Genomic DNA, 26,115 nt, shown 5'->3' on the forward strand with positions numbered 1-26,115 from the left:
ATCAAAAATCACACCCTTCTTCCATAGCTTTTTGATGGAACTCATAAAGAATTGACAAGTCTTTGGGGACCCATTCTTGTACAATTTTGATTTTTGAGAATTCGAAAAATCTCAAAATTTTCGTTTGAAAACGTTTCCCTTTTTCTCTTCCCCATGTTCTATGATTCTCCCAACCCAATTCCCAACAATTACCTCGTTCCCAAGCGGAAGCTCACACATCTTTTTCTCACAATAAGTCATAAATTTCGTCAAAATGTGCGGGATTTTCAAACAAAAGTGGTTTTGAAATGTCAATAGAGATGTCAAACTTATGAGTACTCTCATTCTCTCCTCCGGGTGGTCGATAGAATAAGAAGAAGAAAGAGAAATAGTTTTGTGGGTGCGAGTGGTCCTTCTTTTCTCCATCTTTCTCCTACCTGGTTATCCCTTCCAAATTGCCGCGACCATCACCAACTGACGTCTCTATGATCAACAAGTCGTGTGTGCTAACCGAATGTATTTTATTTTGTTTCTCTCTATTCCCTCTCTCTTTTTCTGGTCCCAACTGATGCATTACAGCGATTTTTATTAACTGCATTGACCGGGATGTGTGAAAATTGTTCCTCTCTCACTGATTTTGTTTTTATTATTGGAGACTGTTGAGATATAAAAAATACCAATCTTTTTACCTATTGTCTATCAGTATCAATTCTTGTGTGTGTGTGTTCTGGAATTTTTGAGAGAAATCGTATTGTTTATTTTGCAGGTTAGCTAAAAAAAAACTATACAAAAGGTGGAACATTTGCTGTATCAAAAAAACTAATAAGGAAACATTTTTATAGAAAACAAATAATTTTGGAAAAATATCATTTTGAAAATCAAATCTTGCTCGTCCTAGTCTTGCTCAAAACTGCCCTGCGTAAAAATTGATACCGTAAAACCTGTAATAGAAGGCTCCCTAACTTTGAGCCGGTTTTTCTGGCTTCTTGTCAGAGATACAAAAAATTGGTCAACTGATAAATTGTTTATCATAATAGCATAAACATTTTATCATGTGACTCATTTATGATAACTTGCACAGGAATTGAGATAATTGAGCTCAAATTGAACTACATATAAGGCGCGCTTTTATTATGTAGATAATTTACGGTAGTTCTTGTTCATTCAGACCCTCGTCAAGCTCTTCTCAGAAGGCTTCAAAATAATGTTTCTATCATTCGATCAAACAACTTTTACGTTTCCCAGAATTTCTTTCTTGTTATTTATCTCGCTTCCTTGAATCCTTGAAGATTTATGCCCTTTTTTCATGAAGGTCATAAATCTTCCGGCCCTGCAGTCTCGGAAAATTATCGTCAATTTGTTGATGATTTAAACTTTTCACTGACTTCTTGGCATCTCATATTCAACAGCACAGCAATAATAATATATGTCGTTCGGAATCGTGTTCTGTTCCTATGTTCATTTAGTTGTTACTCCTGGGGATATCTCCTCCTTTTCTTCCCCGATCCTCCTGTCGTAATCAAGGTGTTGTGTAATCCGTGTGCAAAGCAACACAATAAATTATGCGTCCTCATTGCTCAGATCACTTCCCTTTACCCCATTCAATTTTTTTCAAATTCAGAAGAATCGGGTGATTCGAATGCGCACGAACAATGCGACCTCGCAAACTACGACATCGGCCTTCGGATGAGCTCGTTGATATTCGAGAGAGGTACGGTGCAATGGCTCTAGAAAAGTCCGAAAAAAAAATATTTCAGCGTTTGTTATGGAGATGATGGGTAACCTATTTGAGTTCATCTAACACTTTAAGTAGCCTTGGTTCATAAATGAATTCTGTTTTTACCCAAAAACCAAATCCCACAATTTTCAGAGGACTTCCCTGGCTCTTCTCCGTATTCGTCGTCTTATTCCTTCTACTAACGATTCTTTTATTCTATTTTATCTTCACCACTCGAGACGTCTACCTATCTCAAAAACATGCTCTAGAAGAAGAAGAAGGCAAGAAAAAGGAGGCGGCGTCGTTGGTGAAAGAAGAAAGTGAAGAGGACGATGAAACGTGGAAAGAGCAGACGAGAAGGAAAGGAAAAGGCAAAACTCAAAGCAATGAGAATGTTCATGTAGATGTGAGTGAAAGTTTTTCAAATCAGGTCATGACCTAGAAAAAATTAGGCCATGACCTTGAAAAATTATATCATGACCTAGAAAGAATAAGATCATGACCTAGAAAAAATTAGGGCATGACCTAGAAAAAAATTAGGACATGACCTAGAAAAAATTAGGTCATGACCTTGAAAAATTATATCATGACCTAGAAAGAATAAGATCGTAACCTAGAAAAATTATATCATCACCTAGAAAGAATAAGATCGTGACCTAGAAAAAAGAAGGTCATGACCTAGAAAAAAAATTTAGGCCATGACCTAGAAAACAATTAGGCCATGACCTTGAAAAATTATATCATGACCTAGAAAGAATAAGATCGTAACCTAGAAAAATTATATCATGACCTAGAAAGAATAAGATCATGACCTAGAAAAAATTAGGGCATGACCTAGAAAAATATTAGGTCATGACCTAGAAAAAATTAGGCCATGACCTTGAAAAATTATATCATGACCTAGAAAGAATAAGATCTTAACCTAGAAAAAAGAAGGTCATGACCTAGAAAAAAATTTAGGCCATGACCTAGAAAACAATTAGGTCATGACCTAGAAAAATATTAGCCATGACCTAGAAAAATTATATCATGACCTAGAAAGAATAAGATCATGACCTAGAAAAAATTAGGGCATGACCTAGAAAAAAATTAGGACATGACCTAGAAAAAATTAGGTCATGACCTTGAAAAATTATATCATGACCTAGAAAGAATAAGATCGTAACCTAGAAAAATTATATCATCACCTAGAAAGAATAAGATCGTGACCTAGAAAAAAGAAGGTCATGACCTAGAAAAAAAATTTAGGCCATGACCTTGAAAAATTATATCATGACCTAGAAAGAATAAGATCGTAACCTAGAAAAATTATATCATGACCTAGAAAGAATAAGATCATGACCTAGAAAAAATTAGGGCATGACTTAGAAAAAAATTAGGGCATGACCTAGAAAAATATTAGGTCATGACCTAGAAAAATATTAGGTCATGACCTAGAAAAAAATGAGGCCTCGACCTAGAAAAAAACTAGGTCATGACCTAGAAAAAAATTAGGTCATGACATAGAACGGCACAAACTGTCCAACAAAAAAGTAACCTCGCCAAAAGTTCTTCAAGAGAGTGGCTCTCACAAACGGGATATTCAGTTTCAGATAGTTCCGATTGTAAGCCGAAAGACTGGAGAACCAGATAAGCCATCCATACTGACCACCAATGCCACAATACTAGTGCTTCTGAACTCGACCAATGCTCCTGTAACAACCAAAGCTTCACCTACGAAACATACAACCACCGAAGAGGTGCGATCTTTCGAATTACCTTGAAAGCTGGGAAGCAAAAATAATGCTTTATTTTCAGCCAACCACAACTTCCACCACTACACCTCCTCCTACAACTACTACAACGCCATTGACCACGACCACGACTACAGAGAAGCCGACCACAACTACTCCAACCACTACCACAACTTCAACCACTACCACCACCACTACCACCACCACCACTACGACAACTACCACGACAGAAGCACCGACGACGACTACAAGTGTAGTGACAACGCAGCCTATGATACTCGAAGAAGCTACGACTACACCTGATGAGTACTTGGATTCAGATGAATTGACCCAGGCATCAGCGTCAGAGGAGTCTGATGAGATGACAGACTTAACTTTGGAGCTGGAGGAGGATATAGGAGATGTGCAGGTGGAAGAGTATGAGGAGACAACGATGGCTCCGACGACGACTACAACACCAGAACCAACCATGACACCTTCTGTAGACCCTATCGTCACTTCTTCTCCAGACCTACTTACCACTCCGGAACCGAGAAACCTTACGAGAATCATATGGGATCGTCGTCCAGTGAGAAGCAGATCAGAGAAATTCTCCAAGTTCGCTATTATCACTCATCATCAGGAATGTAGTGACATTGGAAAGTGAGTCTTACAAAGTTTGGAAATTCCAAAGAGTCCATGTTTTTAGAAAAATTTACGAATCTGGTGGTAACGCTATCGACGCAACCATCGCTTCAGAATTCTGTATCTCTGCAGTTCATCCACATTCAACTGGACCTGGATTTGGCGCCGTCATGTTGGTGCATTCCAAGTAAGTTGATTAGCTGTCTCTAGCAGTGTGTGTTTTTTCGAATGGCATTTTTCGAAAACGGCTGATTTTGAACTTCTTCAAAACTTTGTTTGAAAGAACTTAACTTTCGAACCATTAAAGTTGGTGGCCTAGAAAATTCAACTTGCAAAAGTTAGGACACCATTTTAAAATGGCCCAGAAAGCACACCATGGGAATATCAGACAATTTCTAGTTCATTTATTATAGTGGCCTAAAAACTCGGCTTGCAAAAGTTAGGCAACCGTGCTAAAATGGCCTAGAAAACACATCAGGTGCATGTTAGACCATTTCTACACCATCAACTACAGTGGCCTAGAAAATCATAAAAGCACATTCTTACAAGATAATTCCAGAAAGAAGAACGGAACATTTGTGATAGACGGAAGGGAGCGTGCACCCAAAACTGCTAACCAGAACACCTTTGTAATCAACCCAACAATTGCTCACATTGGATATTCTTCAATGGGAGTCCCTGGATGGATATCTACTCTTTGGACAGCCTATAAACAGTTTGGAAGTGGAAAAGTCTCATGGAAATCGCTGATAGAGCCAACTCTCGAACTATCGAAAAGTGGCAGAATTCGAGTGGATAGAGTACTCTCACAAGCTTTTGATTCCAGAAAAAATCATGTTCTCCATGAAAGAAGTTTCGGGAACTTTTTGAATCAGACTTCAAGAGAAGGCGTCGTGCTTCGGAATCTGGAATATGAAGATTTTCTGAAACAACTCAAAGAATCAGTACATGCGGAACATGATTTCTATGGAGGACATTTTTCGAAGACTATAGTTGATGAGATGAAAAGTAGAGGAGGACTGATATCGAGACACGACTTGGAGACCTACAATTGCATTGTGACAAGAGCCGAGACGTTGAAAGTGGGAGATCAGTTTGTAGCCGGGCCCCATCTACCGTACCACTTTCCGATTCTAAAGAAGGTCTTCCAGAACATCACAGGTAATTTTCATCATTAGAGATTGACTCAAAATTTTAGAAAGCTTCAGATTCCTACTCTTCCAACCCTGAAAGCATCCTGGAGTACTATACCGATTTTGTGAGACTTCTTCAAAAAGCCAATCAAATGAAGTCTTTCGTTGGTGATGATCTATTCGAACCTGAAGTCAAGCCGAAAATAGAAGAATGGATAACGCCTCCAGAGTTCAAACCAGGAGAGCAAGTAGAATCACAACAACAACAAGTAAGCAAAAGCAGAAGGAACACCCAAACCGCCAACTTTGAACTCAATTACCTCTTTCGTATAAGAGATATCAAAAATGTGAAAACTGATAAAAAATTGATGATGTTATGATAAACAGTTTATCAGTTGACAAAATTTTTGTATCTTTTATAGAAATCGAGATAATTGAGCTTAAAGTTGAAGGTTCGAGCGGCTTCTCTTACAGAGGCAATTTTTCTTTTTTATTCTCTTCACAGGAGTTGAGATAATTAAGCTATATTGGGGGACATACGGTAATTGTTTTTTTTCAGAGAAAACAGGTTCCATTCTCTCGAATTGTGAGCACTGATGAGGAAGGCAACGCTGTAAATTTCATGTCAACTAGTGGAGTTTCGTAAGTTCTGTGCTAAGGTTTCCATTCGGTCAGGAAATTCGGTCAATCGACCGACCGCCGACCCAGACGACCTACAGCCGACCGAGCTGACTGACTTCGTGCATTTGCACGTCAACATTCCAGAGAGTGTTTGCGTACGTAGCAATGTTGACGCACAAATGCACGAATTGGCTCGGCTTGGTCAGCGGTCCGACCGAAACGAAAGCTTTATTCTGTGCATCTTGAAACACGCTTTTATTAAAACTTTTTAGCTGGGGTTCAGTACGACGAAGTGCCACACTGGGATTTGTCTGGAACAACGCGATGAGCTCATTTGACGTCTTCTGTAAACATGAAACGAATTGTGTACGCGGAGGAAAACGGCCAAGTGTGACGAATGGGTTTCCAACGATTCTCTTGAGTTCTGAAAAGCTACCACAGCTTCTGATATCGCCCACTGCGAACCCGTTGGAGACAACAGCAGCGATGGTATTGCAGGCAACTGTCATGAATATGGTAAAGAAATCAATTAAGTAAATTTTCTTTAAAATTCTTTCAGCTCCCTCTGATTTCGCTGGACCATCCCCGAATCTATCCCCAATCCATTGACCAAGTAATCGTGGAAACTGGTATTCCCGAACAACTCTACCGTACCCTCTGGACAGATTTTCGTGCTCAATTCACTCATCCAACCAGTCCAATTACTCTCCTGCATCTGGATCCGACTGCTGCTGAAAACTCAAAAGTGGAAGCTCTCTGTGACTATCGCCAAAACACCAAAATCTGCTATCCAAGTGGTACTTGAGCTGGAAATCTTTTCTGGTAGAACTTCTTTTTTTATATTTTTTATTTTGTTCATTACGGTGTTGAGTCAACAACGGGTCCTTCTGATTTCTTAAATATTTTTTGTTTGTTCTCGGATAAAGTTGTTTTTCTTTTGTTTTTTTCCAGAGAACATTTATCTACAAATCTGATTTTCTCTATAAAAAATAATTTTCAAAAACTGTATATATATATATAAGCGAGAAGTGGTGCTTCTGATTAGGCGTCGAAAGAGAAATTAGTGAAAGCGCGACTGAACAAACAAAAGATGAAATAGATATGAATGAATGAGAGTGATCACAAACAATACACTACTGTGAGATAGAGTCAGAAAAAGAGAGGCAAGAAAAAACAAGGGTGTGTAAAATTTAGATCAACTGACCACTACAATTTCTATTGTTGTTTTTTAAACAGAGTGCTTACAGTTTCAATTGAAAGTAAACCTCAAATTGAATCCGTCCTTTTTGAGTTCATATAACTCATTTCCCCTGGAAGATATCAACAAAAGGTTAGCAAATAAAATGTTGCTGATTTTATGATAAACATTTTGTCAGTTGACCACTTTTTGATATCTTTCACAGAAACCGAGATAAACTGACTCAAAGTTAAAAGTTAAGGGGGTCGTTCTATTAGAGTGTTTATGGTATGTCTCTTGCCAAGAGACTCTTGGAAGTGGTGCTGCCCATAACTATGATAATTTTGGTTTCCATCAGCTTTGAGCTCAATTATCACACTTTCTAGGAGAGAGATCAAAAATTTGTCAACTGATAAAATGTTGGTGGTCTGCTGTTTAATAATTTATCAGTTTAAAATTTTGTGATATCTTTTACAGGAAGCGAGATAAATTGACTCAAAGGTGAAAGTTAGGTAGATAATTCTATTAAAGTGTTCACGGTATTTCAATATTATGTTCCAGTGGTCAAGATAACTAGAAAAACGTTCCATGTTGTTTGATAAATCATGCGACAAAATTTAAGAAGTCTCTCGCACTCCAAGGTCACCTGATCTGTTCCGATAAGATCTCAAAAATCGAGAGTTGTTGATGACCAAAGTTTGTGTAGCGAAAGGCTACAGTAACCCAAAAGGACATACTGCTTCAAAATCTATCACGAGGCATGTGTTCAGGAGCTCTGAAATCGCGCTACCGCATTTCCTCTAATAGAAGCCCACCCAAACCTTAACTTTAAGCTCAATTATCTCGATTCACATGAAAGATATCAAAAAGTTGTCAACTGATAAAATATTTACCATAATATCACCAATATCTTATCAATTAACAAATTTGCAATATCTTTAACAGGAATCGAGATAATTAAGCTTAAAGTTGACAGGTTGGTTGGGCTCCTATTTATTCTCGTTTGATCAGGTCTTTCCTTTCATTTTCAAAATATCAGTCTTCTATAGCATTCTTAATCTTCCAAATCTTCTGCACTCTTTTCTACTAGTCTTTGACATTTTCAAGATCAAAAGAGGGCCCACCCCCAGACATCCTTCTATTCTCCTCCTTTTTTTTTCATTTTTTTTTTCGTTTCTTTGCATTTTTGCACCCTCTCCCTGCTACTCATCACGTGACTGGAGCACAGAGCGTCTGCCCTTTCCATCCGCTCCCTGTTTTGTTTCTTTCTCTCTGTGCCCTTCCACACTATTTCAGTATTAAAACGTGCGCCGCACAGCTGAGAGAGAGAAAGAGCCTTCTGCTTCTCTAAATTCTCTCTTTTTGAAGAAAGTATACACGGCTGCATACATACATACATGTTTTCTGTCCTTTTTCCCCCTGATTTCTACGTCTCTTCCTCTTCTCCTTGCTTCTCGCCATGCCGTCAGTTTCTCATTCTCTCGGTTTCCAATTTTATCGGTTTTTGTGTTGCTGTGTATATCTGTTTCTATATATTATTACACACTCCTCCTCCCGCCAAACACAGAGAGCGACAAAAAAAGGAGACACTCTTTTTTTTTGATTGACACTTCCTCCCTTTCTTGCCCTTTTTTGTTTACCTTTTACTTTCACTCCGCAAGAGGTCAGATGATCTTTTCTTGTTGTTTTTTCCGCATTTCTGATCAGGCTGGACTTCCAATTTTCAGATGATTCGGCAGGAGCCGAAACTCCACTTCCTATATCCAAATGTGGATCTGAACGCCTTCTGTCAACCCGAGCCAGTATGTCAGGAAGTGGATTTTGTTGCTTTTGAGGATATCCATGCGTAAGTTTTTTTGATGATGGACTGGAAGTAGGATGATCTTGTCATCCGGAAGTTGGAAAAGGGGATTCTAATCATATCTTAATTGCTCTAATAGAAGACCGCCCAATTTTGACCTCAATTATCTCGGCTCCTTCAAAAGATATCAAAAAATGTTCAACTGATAAGTTATTTATCATGATATCACCAATATTTTATCAGTTGACAAATTTTTGATATCTCTCACAAGAACAGAGATAATTGAGCTACGCAGTCGCACCCTTCTCACCGACTTTAGAACACCACCCGTATTCTATATTTGAGCTCAATTCTTTCGGCTCCTTTAAAAATTATTTAAAAATGTTACACTAATATATTATTTATTATAATATCACTAATGTTTTATCAGTTGAAAATGTTTTGATAACTATAACAGGAACCGAGATAATTGAGCTCAAAGTACACGTATAGGGTGGGCTTCTGGGTGGGCAGGGTCGGTTACGGTAGGTGCAGACCAAGATGGACGCAGAGAAAATTTATAACATGAGATTTCTAAAAATGAAAACAAAAGAATATTTTATGCGATTCTCAGACTCGGTGTTTCCGAGACAAAGTTCTCAATTGTGAAGAAACTTTTTGTGTAATGATCTTTGATGTTCTCCACATCAGATACTCTGACCTTTGGCTAAGCTTTGGAAGAAATTGTTGTAATCTTTGGTATAACCAAACTAATTTCCAGCAAATGCATTCTCCGAATCGACAAGAACGCAGACTTGGAAATTCGTTTGCGCCGTGACGGACCAACGGCGGATCACTGGCTGGCCAGAGGACTCATGAAAATTGTCCTCTGGAATGCGCAATTCGAAATCGACGGCGCCTATCCAGCAACGTTTTGCAATGAGAAACCATTCCAGCTTATCGATCTGATGAGCAGAAAAGCGCTTCGCAAGGAAATCGGTGATGACATTTTCAACGTAGAAATCTCGATAAAATTCGACAAGTGGGAGGGGTTGAAGGTGATGAAACTGTTCCAATTTGACCATCGATACCTAGATTCTAACCTGAATTTGAGTGTTCAAGGGGTGGATTTTTACGTTAGATCGAAGGTGGGTTCGTTGACAAGGTTCATCTGAATCCGATCTTTTTGTAGACTTTGTTCAAAGAGATCCCAGGATTCCGTCAGTATTTGGAAATGAATTTCGAGCCTGGAACCAAAAAGTACGAATTGACCGAACTACAAGGAGAGAAGAGTGTTAACGCATTCAACACTATGCTTCAGTTGGCCTTCAGATGCACTTTCATCACAAACAGTGAGTTGAAAATTTACTGAAAAAAAAGTAACGAAAATTGTATTTTTTTTTCAATTTCAGTTCATGAGGTTGGAGAGCTTCTCACACTGGCTTATCGCTTCAACTATCCAGCTCTCAAACAAAAATGTGAATGGTATCTTCTCAATGAGCCAGAAACGGATTGGATGCAGAAATTGGTCTTCGCTGATATGTACAACTTAACCTTGCTGAAGCAACACGTCTTCTACAACACTGTCGGTCTAGCCCAGGTTTACAAGAATCTCGACCAGAATCGATTCTTGGAAACTTCCACTCTCCGTACTATTCTCTCAAAATGCTATGAGTTAAAGAAACAGAAACAGTATGAAGATGCTCCATCGACTGGTTGGAAGCCGCTCCGTTTGGCAGAAATCACTGAAAATCGTTGGGGAAGAATGAAGAGGGTCCCATGTGAGACAACTCAAGAACCGGATGTAACTGCTTCGTTTGAGAGATTCGAGACCACTTTTATGCCCAAACATTTTGGAGTTGAATTGATCACTCCAGAATTTTCGTTTGCAGAACAGACTTCCAGGTGAGTTACTTCTCAGTAATATTCTGGTCTAATTTCAATGGGCATTGCGGGCAAAAGTTGGAGGGTGGGTGGAGCTTAAGTTTGGTAGCGAAGTCCTTCAAAGCTCATTTAAAAGAGCATGTATTTTCGAAATTGTTTTCTGGCCTTTTTTTCGATTTTGCGATGAGTGTTATCAATCGTTAATTTTTTATTTGAATCCGATCATAACGACAGAACAAAGTATTAAAAAACGAGGCGGGACCTGAGCTCCGCTCACCCTCGAAATTTTGGTAGCAATTGAAGTTAAAGAAGAGTATTATCATAAAAACTATATACCATAAAAAGTATCTTAATACATTCATTTCAGCCTTTTCTCCTACAAAGTCCAACTTGGTCCGGACCATCGACTCCTTTACAAAATTGAATGGAACAATATTCAAACTGGAAACTTTGTCTGGTCTGTACTCGGAACCGTTCACATTCGCATGAACTACTTGCGAACTGAGAAGTGGGCACATTCGGAACGCGTCCAATTCGATCACGATAACCAATCCATTTTCTTCGATGGTCTCCCAATTCATAAAGTTTTCCCAGGAGGTGTCGAGCATCTTCTCGATGGGCTAGGATGCAATCCAACACTTCCAAAAGTCGAAATAATTGTTGTAGTGGATAAGATCAAGGGTTTGGAGTTGATGCCAGCAATGGAAAGTTTGGAAGCTGTCGAGGAGATGGATGATGAGTGGATTCTTCAACCTTCCAGAACTCATCCTATTGTTTGCTGTGGAAAGTTTCTATATGTGGATAAGGAGGTTAGATACTTAAAGAATTTTGATTTTCAAATATTTTTTTTTGATTTAGGTCCTCCGGTCCAAATCCCGAGTGTTCACCAAGATCTTCCAACAAACTTATGAACCAATCACCATTCCAGTCTCCTTCGATAAGTTCGAAAGCTTTGCGTTGTTCCTTGACATCCTTCACGGAGAAGATGTGAATTTCGACTATCAGAATGTGTTCGGAATTATCGAATTAGCTCGTGCTTACGAAGTAGAAGAAGTTTTGCTGCGAGGAGTCGATTGGGTGGTTGAAGGACCAACTGTAGACAAATTGGAGAAGCTGGAGCTAGCCGATAAGAATTCGGTTCCAGAACTTCAAAAGTACATAACAGATAGTATTGTGGATGTGGACGAGTTGTTTGCAATGTTCAAATATCCCAATCGATTCGAACGTCGGATGCTTCAAATCCTTCAAGATCGTATGATAAACCTCCCGATCCCGTGTGACGAGATGGAGGATCCTGTATAGACACGTTTTAGGTTGAGAACTTTGTTCCTACGAATTTTGTTGTACATTCTGTACTCTTTTGTTACCCATTTCGCATTCATTTTTGCATTTTCCCAATACCAAATTTTTCACCCACCATCCCTGTACAATTCTTCCCCCTGTTTTTCATTTTCAAGCTTTCTTCTTCCCATGAAAAAAATATCCACACCCCGCTGAATCCCAAAAATTCTTTCGTTTTTTTTTCCAATAGATCTGTTTCTCCAGGAATTTCACAAATCAGGAATTTCGTTTCCTCCTCGTTTTTTTCATGATTCGTTTCTCAGGAAATTCGTTTTTCGTCATTTTGCAATGTTTAGAAATTTTGAAGACTGTATAATAAAGTTTAGTTATGTACAGAACTAGTGTGTGTTTTTCGAGAGACACTTTCAAACGGCTGATTTCGGTGCCGTTTAAGCCATCATAGCATGGTGGCCTAGCTTTTGCAAATTGAGTCTTCTAGGTCACCATGAATGACCTAGAAATGCCCTGATATCTAACTGATGTGTTTCCTACGTCATTTTACAGTGGTGGCCTAGAAAACTGAACTTCTGAAAGTTACGCCACCATGTAAAAATTTCCTGGCAAGCCTACCAGATAAATATCAAGTCATTTCTAGGCCATAAAAGTTTGTGACCTAGAACAATTAACCTGCGAAAGTTAGGCCACCATGTTAGAATGGCCTAGAAAACCCATCAGTAAATATCAAGTCATTTCTAGGCCATAAAAGTTGGTGGCCTAGAAAATTAAACTTGAAAAAGTTAGACAACCATGGTAAGTGACCTAGACAACACATCAGGGGCATGTTAGATCATTTCTGGACCAACTACGGTGGCCTAAAAAACTCATATTAAGAAAGTTAGGTCACTGTTTTCCTCACATGAAACCGAAGTGTCCACAATTGCTTTATTGTAAAAACTTTCTAACACATTCAAGATTCTCCAAATTTATGAAAAACATTCGATGAACCCCTGGCTCTGTCCTCGTCGGTTTCAGGAACACATATCGCTTGTCATCTAAAATTTGGAACACGAAATCATGAAAAACTTGTGCACCAAGTGGATGGAATTTCGAATGGATTTCTAAATTGAACTGGCAAATGGTAATATCCTTCTGATCCAGAAGACCTCCACGATAGAATTGATACAGAAACTCGAATTCTCCACCTTCAATGTCTATCCACGCTATATCGATTCTCTGAAGATTTTACTTTGGAAGATTACTTTGGTTGCTCTAATTACTTTCAACTTCAGAATATCTGATAAAAAGTAGGTCAGAGGAATTGTTGTAACATCTTGAAATTCGTAGGTTCCTAAAAATACCATTTTTTCTAAATATATCTTCCTAGACTCACTAGTCTTCTGATTCTGATTTGGCAGCACTCGAAACTTGGTGAATCCTGGTTCTCTTCCAATGGCAAACGGGAAAAATTTTCCGAAAGCAGAATAAAGTTGACGATTGGGTTCAATTATCGGATCGGCACCATAGAAATATGTGTTAGGCAGAGTCTGAAAATCTTGAGATTACCGTTAAACCTGTAATAGAAGGGCCCCCAGACTCTCAATTTTGAGCTCCATTATATCGGTTCTTTTATGAGATTTAAGAAGTATGTCAACAAATAAAATGTTAATCATGTTATTGTCAATATTTTATCAGTTGGCAAATTTTTAATATCTCTCCTAGGAACCGAGATAATTGAGCTCAAACTTGACAGTGTGGAGGCCTTTCTTTAAAATGGGGTTTCGTAATTACCCTATTCAATTTTTCCTCGGCCATTGTGTCATGACCAACTCCAAGTGTAACCATGATGTTATCTTCTTTCTGCAATTTTAAGTACATTAAAAGTCAAGAAGAAGCAGCAAATCAGTTACACAAGTAGGCAGAATGGTCCACTTCGTTTCATGTAAATTATTCATCGGAACGATATCAAGGCTACGAAATACACGGTCACACCATACTGTGTTTTCCCATCTTCCGTTTATCTGAATCGGGTTTTTATAATACCGCCAACTTTGAGCCCATATATCTCGGGTTTCCTACAAGATATCAAAACTTTGCTAACTGTTAAATCATTTACCACAATATCACCTATATTTTACCAATTGAAAAAATTTTGATATCTATCACAGAAACCGAGATAAATTGGCTTGAAGTTAACGATTTGAGAGCGTTCTGGAAGACTCCCACACTGCCCAGTTTGAGCCTGTTTATCTCAGTTCCTGTGAAAGCTATCGAAAAGTTATCACCTAACAAAAACTTTGTTCTAATATCAACAATTTTTTGTCAGTTGACCACTTTTTGATATCTTTAACAGGAACTGAGATAAATTGGCTCAAAGTTGAAAGTTCTATTTGAGTGTTTACGGAACTCACTGCATCCACATTATCTCTCCATCGCTCTACAATCGGATTAATACATTTTTGAAAAGTGTCCATCAGTCTTAAAGTGTCTACACGACTGAGTTTTTTGTCTACAGTTAGATCACAATCCGGAAGCTTCTGGAGTTTTTCAAAACGTGGATCCATAACAACTTTCTTGTTCTGCAACTGTCTCATAAGTGGGAATTAACTTAAAACCCCTAACCTCTTCAAAATGATACCCAATTCCATCTAGCGTATCCCAGACATGACCAACTTCAACTTTTTCTAGAGTTACAGTCTCTGTTTCTACTACCAAAACCTTTTTAGGGTCGTTTGAAGAGAGAACAAAGAGCAGTATGAAAAACAAGAGAACAGTGAAGAACAAAGTATTTGCGGATGATGGTAAAAAGTTTTCTGAAGGTTAAAAATTTGCTTTAAAGATTAGAGATCAACTATACCTCGAAGTCTTATATAGGTCTTCATTGAATACAATCTAGAATAGTGAAATGTTATTGTTTGAAAATTGAATCCATCATTCCTAGCTAGATTTCGACAAATGTGCAAACAACATTTTGGTGGCTCCTTTTTGAATATTCATGAGATAACACTGTCGCACCTTTCTCACAGAAAAATATCGTGAATTATTATGCTGGGATGCAAAAATCTAGGCTGTGGAAAAGAAAATCTGGTGGCCGTGGCCGAAGGTCTCAAAATGACAACTACCGTAACATTAACTAATTGTTGCTTTGCGGATTTATTATCTCGTTTTTCCCTGCTTTTCGTCGGATTTTCTGTTATATTTTCCCAAACAAGTCGGAAAACAAAAAATAGTGGAAAATTTGAAAATAAGAATATTTTTAGGTGACGGTCTTTCTCGTTGTTGGACCTTCGGCTAATTTTTTAACAGGTTTACAAACTTCATAAATTTGCCTTGTTTGCTAGTTTAGGTATCTTTATAACTGCTGAAAGCTAGATTTCCCGAACTGGAAGAGTTGCAGTTTTCCATAAATTCAATGAATTTGATTTAGAAGGAGTCTTTTCTTTTACTGCAAAATTTTAAAACAAATTCTAATTCAATGACTTTCGAACGTCGCACTACAAAGTTTAAATTGAAGCCGATGCATTCAATATCGTCTAATACCCTTTGAAAAGACTTCTCGGCACTTTACCAGGATCATTCTAGTAGAATGTCGTCTCAACATTTATTTTAGATGACAGGAAAAATCGCTTCAGGACGCGCAGCAAAAATTTCTTCAATGCGCCTTGAAACCGAACTCTCATATGCGCTCCTCTTGTCACATTCCCTCGATTCTTTTTTCTCGAAAATTTCGAGTCAAAATAGACTGTATTTTACTACTCGATCGACTAGAAATGACCCAAATAGAAGTTATAGAAGGTGAAAAACATGAAAGAGAGTGAGTTTTAACTTTTATACTTTATTTCTCGATTACCGCGTTTTTTTTCCAGAATCTTCACGTTAGAAGAAGACGTTCAAATCTGGGAATTCCTTCATCGTTTCGCTTACGATGAAGCAGAGCAGATTGCAGAGAAGTTTACAGAACCGCATCCGAATCAATGCAGGAAACTCTGGAGAACGTTCATTAGAGAAACTGATTCCCGACGATCAGTACCGGTTCTGTGTACGAGGTAATTGTACGTGTTACAGAGCGGAACGACTGTGAAATTCTTTATAGATACCGAAAAATGACGAAAAATCTGCACAAAATGCCGTTCGGAACAGAAATGAAGCTGAATCTCTACTATTCGTTGGACATTCCAGTGCCGGAAGAATTCACTCGAGAAGCATGGCGTTTTGCAAAGATAACGTTGAACAAGGACAGTCTCGTCGAAGAGTTTGAAATGAAGACTGACGAGGAAGTTAGGAGAGATAGCGAAGAAGAATATCAATTGATGGAAGGTCTTGTGAAGAAGAAAATGGAGAAAATTGAGAAAGAAGAATGTGAAAAATTGCAAGAGCAGAGAAGACAGAATTGGCGAAAAAGGAAGGAGAAAAAACAGCAAGAAGCAGGAGCTACCATTGCCGAAGTTACTGTTGATGTTCTTCCGTTTCCTCCAAAGAAACGTCTCTCTACCCAGATGTTACAAAACGAAGTGACCGCTCCTCCCTCCAAACGCCCAAGAGTCTTTTATAGCGTAGAGGATGACGTCAAGTTGTGGACTCATTTGCTTTCAAAAGTCAATAGTGATCATGAACTGAACCCGAAATCCGCTAAATTTTGGAAAGAATTTCTAGGAGCAAATGCAGAGAAAATCATGGAGCGCAAACTTGCCTACCAGTGAGTTCCAGTTTTAAATTGTCAATAAATATGCATTCACTTTCTATCAGCTATGGCAAAATGACGAATAATCTACACAAGATGCCATTCGATATGCGCATGAAAACTGTCCTATATTATGCACTGCACATTCCCGTTGAGTCGAAATTCCTCGAACTGTGAGAAATCGTATCTTTTCAAAGAAAATTCTGATTTTTTCAGCTTAAAAAGCAAGACGGATGTCACAATCGATGAAAATGGGTGCATTGTGGAGTACAACTCGTTCGAGCTCCCAGAAGAAGCCGAGCGAATTCCTACGACGAATCAACGAACCAACGAGCCAGTAGACTCGACATTTATTGAGAATTGCCTGTACTATTTATCAGCCTACTATATAAATGAAATGTTGTACTCTTTTCTTCTTATTTAGTTTATTTTCTCTTTTGTTGTTCAGCCGTTTACTGATTATTTCTGGGAGCTTCAGGTGGTAAGCAGAGATGTTCGGAATTCCAAAAATTCCGACCATTTTCGGAATTTCTCCGTTCACTTTTTCGGGTTTAGAGGTTTTTGAGATACTGTATGTCAATGGCGCACACGAAACGATTGCATGTGGGTCTCGAGCGGAATTATTTTTCATACTTGCATTCTTTTTGTCCATTTTCCACCAATTTTCGGCTTTTTTGGGATGCGAAAATGAGATTTTAAATTTTGAAAATGGAAAATTTTAGAGATTCCGAAAATTCGAAAATTTTGAAAATCGGAATATTCCGAAACACCGAAAACTTCAAAATTTGAACATTCCAAAATTCCGAAGTTTCTGAAAATCGGAAAATACCGAAAAAGACTATTCCGAACATCTCAATGAACATCTCACCCATCACAATGATTGCGTCTTTAAATTGAAAATATAGAGAAACAAACAAAAATTCACTTTTCAGATGGGTGCAGTCCGGACGGCAATTACTCTTTGACTACACCACTCTTTGACTACACCTACTCTTTGACTCCACATTCTCTTTGACTACAAAGCCTCTTTGACTACATTTATCTCTTTGACTACACTTGTCTCTTTGACTACACTTTTTTGTTTTATAGTACTTTTTGACTGAATTTATTGGAGTTTCCGATTTTTGTCTCGAATTGTAGGCTTAGGCTAAAACACCAGTTTTCCGGTAACCGTTTCAGCCTAAGCCTTTGATTTGTACAGAAAATAATAAAAATTTGGAAATATCAGCGAAAAAAAGTGAGAATTTTGCTGACTTTCGCGAATTTCAGTACTTTTTTCACTGTGATGTATTTTGGAATTGTCAGTTTTTTGTTTAAAATTATAGGCTTAGGCTCAAATTCTTCTTATATTCTGTGAGAACGCCCACAAAAACTGCAGAAAATTTTAAAATTTTAAAAAGTGTAGTCAAAGAGACTTTGTAGTCAAAGAGAATGTGGAGTCAAAGAGTAGGTGTAGTCAAAGAGTGGTGTAGTCAAAGAGTAGTGTAGTCAAAGAGTAATTGCCGTCCGGACGGATGTCTCTTTAATAGACTCTCGCCGAATCTCGCTGTTTTCATAGACAATTCGATTTATGACGATGTGGGTAACGTTATCAAAAATGCGTTGGATCTGGGATCACTGCAAGTGTGGAACACCATCAAACAATCGCTGCGACTGAAGCACACGGCAGAAGTACTACGAGATCAGTATGAAGCTAAAATTTTCGTTCAAATTTCCTATTTACTACTTTTAAGCTTCAAATGTGTCATGCTTCCATAGTTTGATACATGGTCGTGCGACTTCGATCGGCGGTGTGATTTAGTGATTTCTCTGGGTATTCCAATCGATCTTCTGATCAAAGTCTGTGACAAGCTGAAGCCATTGAGGCTCAGTGAACCTGCAGAAGTCGATTTGAGAAGTTTAATGATCTGGAAGTTCTTATTCTACCTCTTGCATAAGTCAATACATCCCGACGAAGCCAAATCCAGGTGGAAAGCGGTGTCAGAAGGAGACATCAGTCTGGAAAGGTGAGGATTTCTTGTTGTCCTGCTATTCAAAAGTATTCTTTTTTAGTTTCGAAGAAAGCTCTGAAAAGCTAAAGAATATGCCGATTCATCCCGAGGACAAGCTTTTTCTGATGCAAAAGTTAGGAATATGCGGCAGTTCTGGATTTCTGTAAGTCTTTTTTTCTAATGCGATCAGTCTTAATTCGAATTTTCAGAAGTCCGACTGTTGAAGCTGAAGAATCTACTGAAACAGGAAACGTGCCCGATTCGCAACCTTTTCATAATAGGATTGTAAAGAAAGAACTATTTTGGCGTTCGGAGCAATCCGAAGAGCGGATGTTCTTCTCTGAAAGTATGGACTTTGAGGAAATTATCAAAGCAATGATGCCGCTTCCAAAATTCTTTTAAAAATTACTGATAACTTCGAAAAATTAGCGGGTTCTTGCAATTTTTTGAAAGAAAAATGAGTCTTAAAAAGGCCTTTTAGGTTACGGTTGTTGTCGTTGTGGGACCTCTTCCACAGCCGTTTTTATGTGAATTTTTGCAATTTCGGATTTTTGGGAAAAAAATTTCAAAGTTTATGAAAATAATTGAAAAATCGAACTTATCATGACCCGATGCGATTTTTGTCACTTTTCCGATTTTTGTGAAAAAAAGGCCTTTTAGGTTACGGTTGTTGTCGTTGTGGGACCTCTTCCACAGCTCCTGTTTTCAGCTATTTTTAAAGACTTTTTTTTTGATTTTTTGTGAATTTTTTGTTTGAAATTTGATGGGGTGGTGTTCGTGAGGATTACTGTAGATTACTGTAGAAAATGAATTTTCTTGTATTTTGTGCTTCTTTTTTTAACGGTTAGTAGGATTTTTACAGTTTGTAGCCCTGAAAAACGCGATTTTAAGCACTAACGATTCGAAAAATTCATGAAAAATTAGCGATTTTTTTTGCGAATTTTCGAAAGAAATATGTATTTTTTCTTCAATTTTTTGCAAATTTTTAAAAACTTTTTTAGAGTTTTCAGCTATTTTCACGGATTTTTTTTCGATTCTTCCGGTTTTTTCGTCTGAAATTTGCTGGAACGGTGTTCGAGAAGATTACTGTAGGTTACTGTAGAAAACTTATTTTCTCTTGTAGTATTTTTGCAAGTTTTTTTTCTGCATGACGTGGCTTCTATAGTAACCTACAGTAATCTCCGCAAACACCGTCCCGTCAAATTTCAGACAAAACTTTCGGAAAAAAAAGCAAAAATGTCTAAAAAATTTGCAAAAAATCAAAGAAAACATCCTTTTTTCATTCGAAAATTCGCAAAAAAATCGCTAATTTTTCTTGAATTTGTCCAATTTTTTGTGTTTCAAATCGCGAATCGAAAGCCTTGAGGATCTGAGCGTCACTTTGGACTGCTTTCTGGGCTCAGGAATTCCGGATCTGGGAATTTTAGACGCCGCATTACAAGTGTATCCAAATACAGTACATTTTTATAGACTAGTCCGAATATAAGCCATAACGAACATCCAATTGATCCTCCACATACATCGGAAGCGTTGCCTTCAAGCGTCATGGATCGTCGAATCAAAGAAGAACGTTTTGTTTCGGAATATGACGATCACGGAAGAGAGGAGGAAGTAATGGATGATTCTACAGAACTGCGTCAAAAAGGAAATCGTTGAGAATCTTTTCAAAACGCCTCGACGGACAGCAGTATGTAGACCAAGAAAAGATAATCCGATCAGAATGGCGATCAAGGATCAAGTCGTTCATTCTGAAAATGTTAATTCGAAGAAATAGGAAACATCCAAAAAACGAGAAAAAATGAAATTCACTCGGAAGGAGGTGTACAAAATGTGGAGATTCGTGAACAAGAAGATTCGAGTTCTTTCCGGAAGACCTCAGAAAAAAAAGTTCGAGTCCAGTTGGGCTGATTGGAAACAGTTCACAGGGAAGATGGGATTGGAAAGAAGTTCAAATTCGTATAAACGGAAGTTTTCACAGTTAGAAATTTTTAAAGCACCATTCAGCAAACGGACAAGGCTGGAATTATACTATGCTCTGGATGCTCCAATTCCTCCTGATTTTCACCATCTGTAAGTAAATTATCTATTTCTGGAAAACCTGTATTAGAAGGGCTGGACCTTTTTTTCGGCGAATTCTCGTTCAAAAATTAATGAATTTCTGCAGTAGCCTACATTAATCTCCGCGAACGCCGTTCAGAAATGTCAGTCAACAAATAATCGTCAATTTTTCATGAATTTTCGAATCGTTAGTGCTTAAAATCGCGTTTTTCAGGGCTACAAACTATAAAAATCCTTCTAACCGTTAAAAAAAAGAATCACAAAATACAAGAAAATTCATTTTCTACGGTAATCTACAGTAATCCACGAACACCACCCCATCAAATTTCAAACAAAAAATTCGGAAAAAATCGAAAAAAAAGTCTTTAAAAATAAACAGGAGCTGTGGAAGAGGTCCCACAACGACAACTACCGTAACCTAAAAGGTCTTTTTTCTCACAAAAATCGCATCGGATCATGATAAGTTCGATTTTTCAATTATTTTCATAAACTTTGAAATTTTTTTCCCAAAAATCCGAAATTGCAAAAATTCACATAAAAACGGAATTTATGGAAAAATCGAGAAAAAATAGGCCAGAAAATAATTTTTTTTAATGCTCCTTTCAAATTTTTTTCAACAGAGACTGAAAACGCACGAAAATCGAGAGACTAATAATATTCTTAGGTTACTGTAGTTGTCGGATCTTCGGCCACGACCACCGGCGTTCCTCTTCCCCAGCTCCGAATTTTTTGGAAATTCTACTTTCAGAGTCGTTAGAAACTATTCATTGAAACTCGATTCGGAGGGAAGATTAAAAGAATGCGACTCTGAAAAATGGGCGGAGATTTCCCAATCCGACGACGAAGAGAGTAGCAGTGATAATGAGATAAGCGATCCAGATGAGGAGATTCAGAAGACGAAGGACACTTTGAGCCAACTTTCACTTATTCTGAAACTCATGAAATGTGGAATTTTATTTTGAACATTGTTCGGAAGGAGCGTTTCAAAACTGGAAAAACGCAAAAATTGGATCTGCTTCCAGATCAAATAGATTTCTGGTTGGAATTTGACAAAACAGTCGGACCGGACAGAAGTTTGAGCACATTGGCCACCCAGTGAGTTTTATGCCGGAGCCGTAGAAGAGAAAACTCGGTGGTCGTTGCCGAAGGTCCCAATTACCGTAATCTGAGAATGTATTCATTTTTCAAGGTTTATTTTCTCGATTTTTGTTCGTTTTCAGCCGGCGAAAACCAGTGTAAAACGGGAAAATAAATCCAGAAAGTAAAATTATTTTTAGGTTACTGTAGTGGGATCTTCGGCCACGGCCACCGGCATTTCTCGTCCACAGCTCCGATAAGACTAAAAATACAAATTTCTTTCAGCTTCCACTTGAACATGAGTTGAAAATTGAGCTCTTCTCGATTCGATCCCGAAACTCTAGCCAATCTTTACTATTCTCTAAACATTCCTATCACTTTGGATTTCTACAATGAGTGGGTGCTTATTTGAATTACTCCAGAAATTACATTAAGTTTCAGATTCAAAAAAAGTGGCAACTGTCCAGCTTGAAGATCGCGATGACGGAATACCATACATCGAGAACTATTATTATAACGATGGATCCGTTTTCCGGGACGGTTGGTCCGATTTGTTACTGATTGAAGAATAAGAGGCAGCCGAAACTGTTAGGAACTCTGAGAAGATAAAATCATAGAAAAAATAGTTTTATTATCATGTACAATCATAGTCATTGTGCTATCATTATTGTTTTTAATTGTTTCCTGTAGATTCTAGAAACCCATCATAGCCAGTGTCGCCTCCATCATCATCTTGACCTTGCTAATTGGGATTTTCTGAAATGAAACACTCTTGTTGATAGTTGATATACAGTTCTTACATAATTCCCTTCCTTCGATTCCTCTATTGCTTTTTCCAATTTCAATTGAACACTTTCCAGCTCCGGAGAGTCGATTTTGGCGACCAGCGTGTTCAGAGATCTCAAATATGTGACTGTTTCTACATTAGATGGTCTGTCAGCTTCCTGTTTGGCTTCCACAGGTGGTTGAGCACTGAAATATAGTGAAATTAATTTTAAATTGGTCAAAAAATGAGCTGCAGGGTTCGAACTACTGTAGTGTGCTGTTACGCTCTATTGAGAAGGTGACGTGGCGAAGTTCGGTGTGGAAAATCAAAAAAAAGTTTCGAGAAATCTGTTCTATTTCTAACAACCTAAAACTTTGCCACGTCAGTTTCTCAATAAAGCAGTGAAACTTACGGCTCCCGAGGAATTGATTAAGGGCACGAAGCAAAGCGCTTGGTATATCACCATGGATTGGTGCCCTCGAACTTTGTCCTTCTTCTTCAAAAATCGGGTCTCTATCTCCATATGAATCATCGATTTGTTCTTCTTTAACTCCTCCATTCACGAGAGACGACAAATCGAAGTTAGGATGTTTGAGCTCTGGCTCCGGTACACTTTCTGTTATACGGATCCGACGTTTGACAAGTGGTCGTAGTTCCAAACCACCCGGTCTTCTGTCTATATATCGAATAATGCATCCATGATCATCCAAGTCAACGTCGGCATGCTCGCGGAATCTGTAAAAGAAGATTGTTTCCGAAAATACAGTTTTTAAAGGCTCATCGTTGGTCCAGCAGCGAAAAAGCTTTTTTAATGAGTGTATGCGCCTTTAATACCGCATTTAAAAATTATAGAATTTTGCTAATTTCCCTTAAGTTTTTGTCTGATTTTCATTAACCTTAAAAAGGAATTTTCCTTATAAAAAAGAATAGACAGCTAAAAATGGGCGGTATTAAAGGCGCATGCACTTGATGCTCTTCACTCACTGATCCATCTGCGCATCTGAGACTGGAATGGATAGAGCGTAATGAAGTTTCGCTTGAGATTGAATATCGAAACCCATGTATTGTGGAGATGGGAAAGTAGGTGTGCTGTATCTAAATTAGAAAAACATATTAAAATTTAAGTTTTTCTTCTAAAAAACCTTTTCCTCAAACTCGTCGCTGTTCTAGCATCGCTGACTTCCTGCCGATACTTCTCCCAAATTGTCAATCCTTTCCCTCGAACTCGATCTCTTTCAATACGTCCATTCATCGGATTTACAATTTCACACAGTAGAAACTGCCACATACTCAAGTCTTCTTCACTGGAGAACGCTTTCTTCATTATTCTGAAAAATGCTTTCAATTTGATTTAAAACAAAAAAAAACTAGGAAAAGAAAGACCACTTTGCCGCAAATCAATAGGCAAGAATGGCGTTTTTGCCGTTGCCTTCGGCAATTATTGGGCAGAAGGGCGCGCTTGCATTTTGTCCATGAAACGGGCAGGAAAAGGACATATCGAATGCATCATTCCTTATAGGAATAACAATAAACTTTCAGGAACATGAATAAAGTATGTATAAATTAATAACCGGTTGAGGAAATGAAAAATCGGCAATCATTGAGGGAGCAACGAGGAGGCGTGGGTATTGGATACTTTTCGAATTATCTCATCAACTACTTCTCGGATATCAAACATGTTAAGTTGGTTAGTTAGCTCATTCTGATCTTCTATTGTTTCGGCTAGAACGCCTTCTTGGGTGGGTGGAAGCGATAGTTGTGGCGGAGCGCTATTATATCTGGCACGTTTCCCTGGAACTACATCCATAGCTTCAACGTCACTCATTGTGTATTCTGGATTATTATTGACGTCGATCAAAGTTTCGTTCTTCACATTTCGTTCGCTGTATCCTGCAATGCATCCTTTACTGTTAAAAGTGACGATGCCATCTTTTCGCAATCTGAAAGAAGGATTTCGTTTTATTTTTTACTATTTCCACTATGTCATTACTCTGTAAGAAAATCCTCATTTGGTGGTTGATCTAGTGAAAACAGCAAAGCCAATTTCATTTTTTTCGGAAAGCTGGCCAAATGAAGAACTGGTAGCATAATATATCTGAAGTGTTTCAGGTAGGTTTGTCCGTCGCGATTTATCGAATTCGTCTGGTTGAACCGATTCCAAAATTTCAGCGAAAACAACGCATCTCGATTTTTGGGAATAGATGCGGACTTTGGGACCGGGATGCGCTTGTAAACGAAAGTGTACATCCTGTTTTATTCTTCCACAGAAAACACATTCCTTTTTTGTTTGACTTGCTTCGCATTATCCAATTGCATTTCCAACATTGTGTCTTTATAATATACAATTCTTCTAGACTCATCTACGATAACACTTGCAATTTCTTGAAATCTCAAAAAAAATATCGAGATATTTGAAAATTAAATGGATGTTGCTTACAGCTTGATCTGCTCGTGATTTACAGGCAGGCTCAGTGCAAAATACAGTTTTGCCTTCGTTTGAATCTCAATATCCGCTAAATGCAAATTGGGAGCTACATCCTCTTGGAACCTGAAACAAAACTATGATCTGAAGTTCAGATTCTGAATCTTGAAAAATCTAGAAAGAACTATTTCATAAGAGTTGTAGCACTCTTTGGCGTAGTATTCGCTTTCTTATATTCTCGCCATAAATTACTATTATTCGGTATCATAGATGGCTGGAGAACGTCTCCAGTAAGCGAGTCGTGAATACGCTGGCAGAGGAACACATTTTCCACATTTTCTCACTTCCGGAAAAATGGAAAGCGGACGAAGTAGGTCGGGAAATTCCATGTACAATCGGTATTTATCGATTTGAAAGAATCGGATCATTCGAGTGAATTGGTCGACATCTACGACGGCTTCGGTTCGCAATTCGTCCAGGAACGCCTTGTTCATGGACATTCCCAGACCAAAGTAGAGCTTCATTTTAGCCTCTCCTGACAGAAACGCTTTGTGCAGATTTGGAGCTAGCTTATTGAAATAACTGAAAATTCCTATTTCTCTTCTATAACTATTTTTCTTGTCCGACGCCGATGAACCTTGTGGCCGAAAATGTATTTAAAGGCGCATATCCGGTCCTGAAGAGGAAACGGCTACGGTTTTACAAATATATTCGTGCGCCTTCAAACATTATATTGGAATTATTTGATTTTGCCCCGTTTTAGGCAGTTTTTCAACTTTATGAGGGAATTCCACTGATTATTCATGCGAGAATCTGAAGAATCTCAACGAAAACAATCCTCAGATTCCAATGAATAATCAGCTGAATTTTATTATAAAGTTGAAAATGCCAAAAATGAGTCAAAATAAAATAATTTCGAAGTACTGTATTAAAGGCGCATGAAGGTATTTGTAAAAACCGTCGCCGTTTCTTCTTCAGGACCGGCTATATCCTTGTCAGAGAAAAAAAAGGTTGAGTCGAAGTGTATGCGATGTTTGTAAACAAATATCTGAAAGCGTAAACGACCGGAAACAGTTGAAACGAGTGCGACAGTAACCCGGCGGGAAAATATTAAATTTACTCATTTTTTAGCTTTTCGCATATTTTGCAGCAAATTTCGTCGAATATATTTTAAAATACCGCAAAAAACAATGA

General features: G+C 38.1%; 7 protein-coding genes across 7 annotated transcripts; 5 read left to right on the top strand and 2 right to left on the bottom strand.

Annotated features, from left to right (window-relative positions):
* Window positions 1-1,631: 1,631 nt before the first annotated feature.
* CBG11402 lies at window positions 1,632-6,612 on the top strand (the record flags this gene model as incomplete). Its single annotated transcript, XM_045236491.1, has 10 exons — window positions 1,632-1,690; window positions 1,850-2,102; window positions 3,289-3,435; window positions 3,494-4,071; window positions 4,118-4,240; window positions 4,613-5,214; window positions 5,262-5,455; window positions 5,746-5,828; window positions 6,080-6,323; window positions 6,367-6,612. 10 exons carry the CDS (start codon window positions 1,632-1,634, stop codon window positions 6,610-6,612), a joined length of 2,529 nt encoding a protein of 842 aa, XP_045094541.1.
* Window positions 6,613-8,711: 2,099 nt separating this feature from the next.
* On the top strand, window positions 8,712-11,950 carry CBG11401 (the record flags this gene model as incomplete). The annotated part of the gene is made up of 6 exons (XM_002635119.1): window positions 8,712-8,830; window positions 9,546-9,912; window positions 9,957-10,116; window positions 10,177-10,669; window positions 11,016-11,457; window positions 11,507-11,950. 6 exons carry the CDS (start codon window positions 8,712-8,714, stop codon window positions 11,948-11,950), a joined length of 2,025 nt encoding a protein of 674 aa, XP_002635165.1.
* A 921-nt stretch (window positions 11,951-12,871) lies between these two features.
* On the bottom strand, window positions 12,872-14,808 carry CBG11400 (the record flags this gene model as incomplete). The annotated part of the gene is made up of 6 exons (XM_045236492.1): window positions 12,872-13,162; window positions 13,207-13,473; window positions 13,718-13,786; window positions 14,338-14,505; window positions 14,549-14,739; window positions 14,784-14,808. 6 exons carry the CDS (start codon window positions 14,806-14,808, stop codon window positions 12,872-12,874), a joined length of 1,011 nt encoding a protein of 336 aa, XP_045094542.1.
* Window positions 14,809-15,696: 888 nt separating this feature from the next.
* On the top strand, window positions 15,697-17,031 carry CBG26866 (the record flags this gene model as incomplete). Its single annotated transcript, XM_045236493.1, has 5 exons — window positions 15,697-15,740; window positions 15,793-15,972; window positions 16,020-16,622; window positions 16,673-16,780; window positions 16,824-17,031. 5 exons carry the CDS (start codon window positions 15,697-15,699, stop codon window positions 17,029-17,031), a joined length of 1,143 nt encoding a protein of 380 aa, XP_045099159.1.
* Window positions 17,032-18,509: 1,478 nt separating this feature from the next.
* CBG26867 lies at window positions 18,510-19,000 on the top strand (the record flags this gene model as incomplete). The annotated part of the gene is made up of 3 exons (XM_045236494.1): window positions 18,510-18,613; window positions 18,660-18,761; window positions 18,808-19,000. The coding sequence occupies 3 exons, from the start codon at window positions 18,510-18,512 to the stop codon at window positions 18,998-19,000; spliced, it is 399 nt and encodes a 132-aa protein (XP_045099160.1).
* A 1,396-nt stretch (window positions 19,001-20,396) lies between these two features.
* Window positions 20,397-22,305, top strand: CBG26868 (the record flags this gene model as incomplete). The annotated part of the gene is made up of 3 exons (XM_045236495.1): window positions 20,397-20,668; window positions 21,405-21,601; window positions 22,175-22,305. 3 exons carry the CDS (start codon window positions 20,397-20,399, stop codon window positions 22,303-22,305), a joined length of 600 nt encoding a protein of 199 aa, XP_045099161.1.
* A 121-nt stretch (window positions 22,306-22,426) lies between these two features.
* On the bottom strand, window positions 22,427-25,445 carry CBG11397 (the record flags this gene model as incomplete). The annotated part of the gene is made up of 8 exons (XM_002635117.2): window positions 22,427-22,489; window positions 22,534-22,705; window positions 22,908-23,234; window positions 23,484-23,594; window positions 23,642-23,827; window positions 24,176-24,439; window positions 24,937-25,047; window positions 25,315-25,445. 8 exons carry the CDS (start codon window positions 25,443-25,445, stop codon window positions 22,427-22,429), a joined length of 1,365 nt encoding a protein of 454 aa, XP_002635163.2.
* Between the last annotated feature and the right edge of the window lie 670 nt (window positions 25,446-26,115).

The sequence above is a fragment of the Caenorhabditis briggsae genome (genome assembly GCF_000004555.2).
Source record: "Caenorhabditis briggsae complete genome, chrV, whole genome shotgun sequence".
Classification (NCBI taxonomy): Eukaryota; Metazoa; Nematoda; class Chromadorea; order Rhabditida; family Rhabditidae; genus Caenorhabditis; species Caenorhabditis briggsae.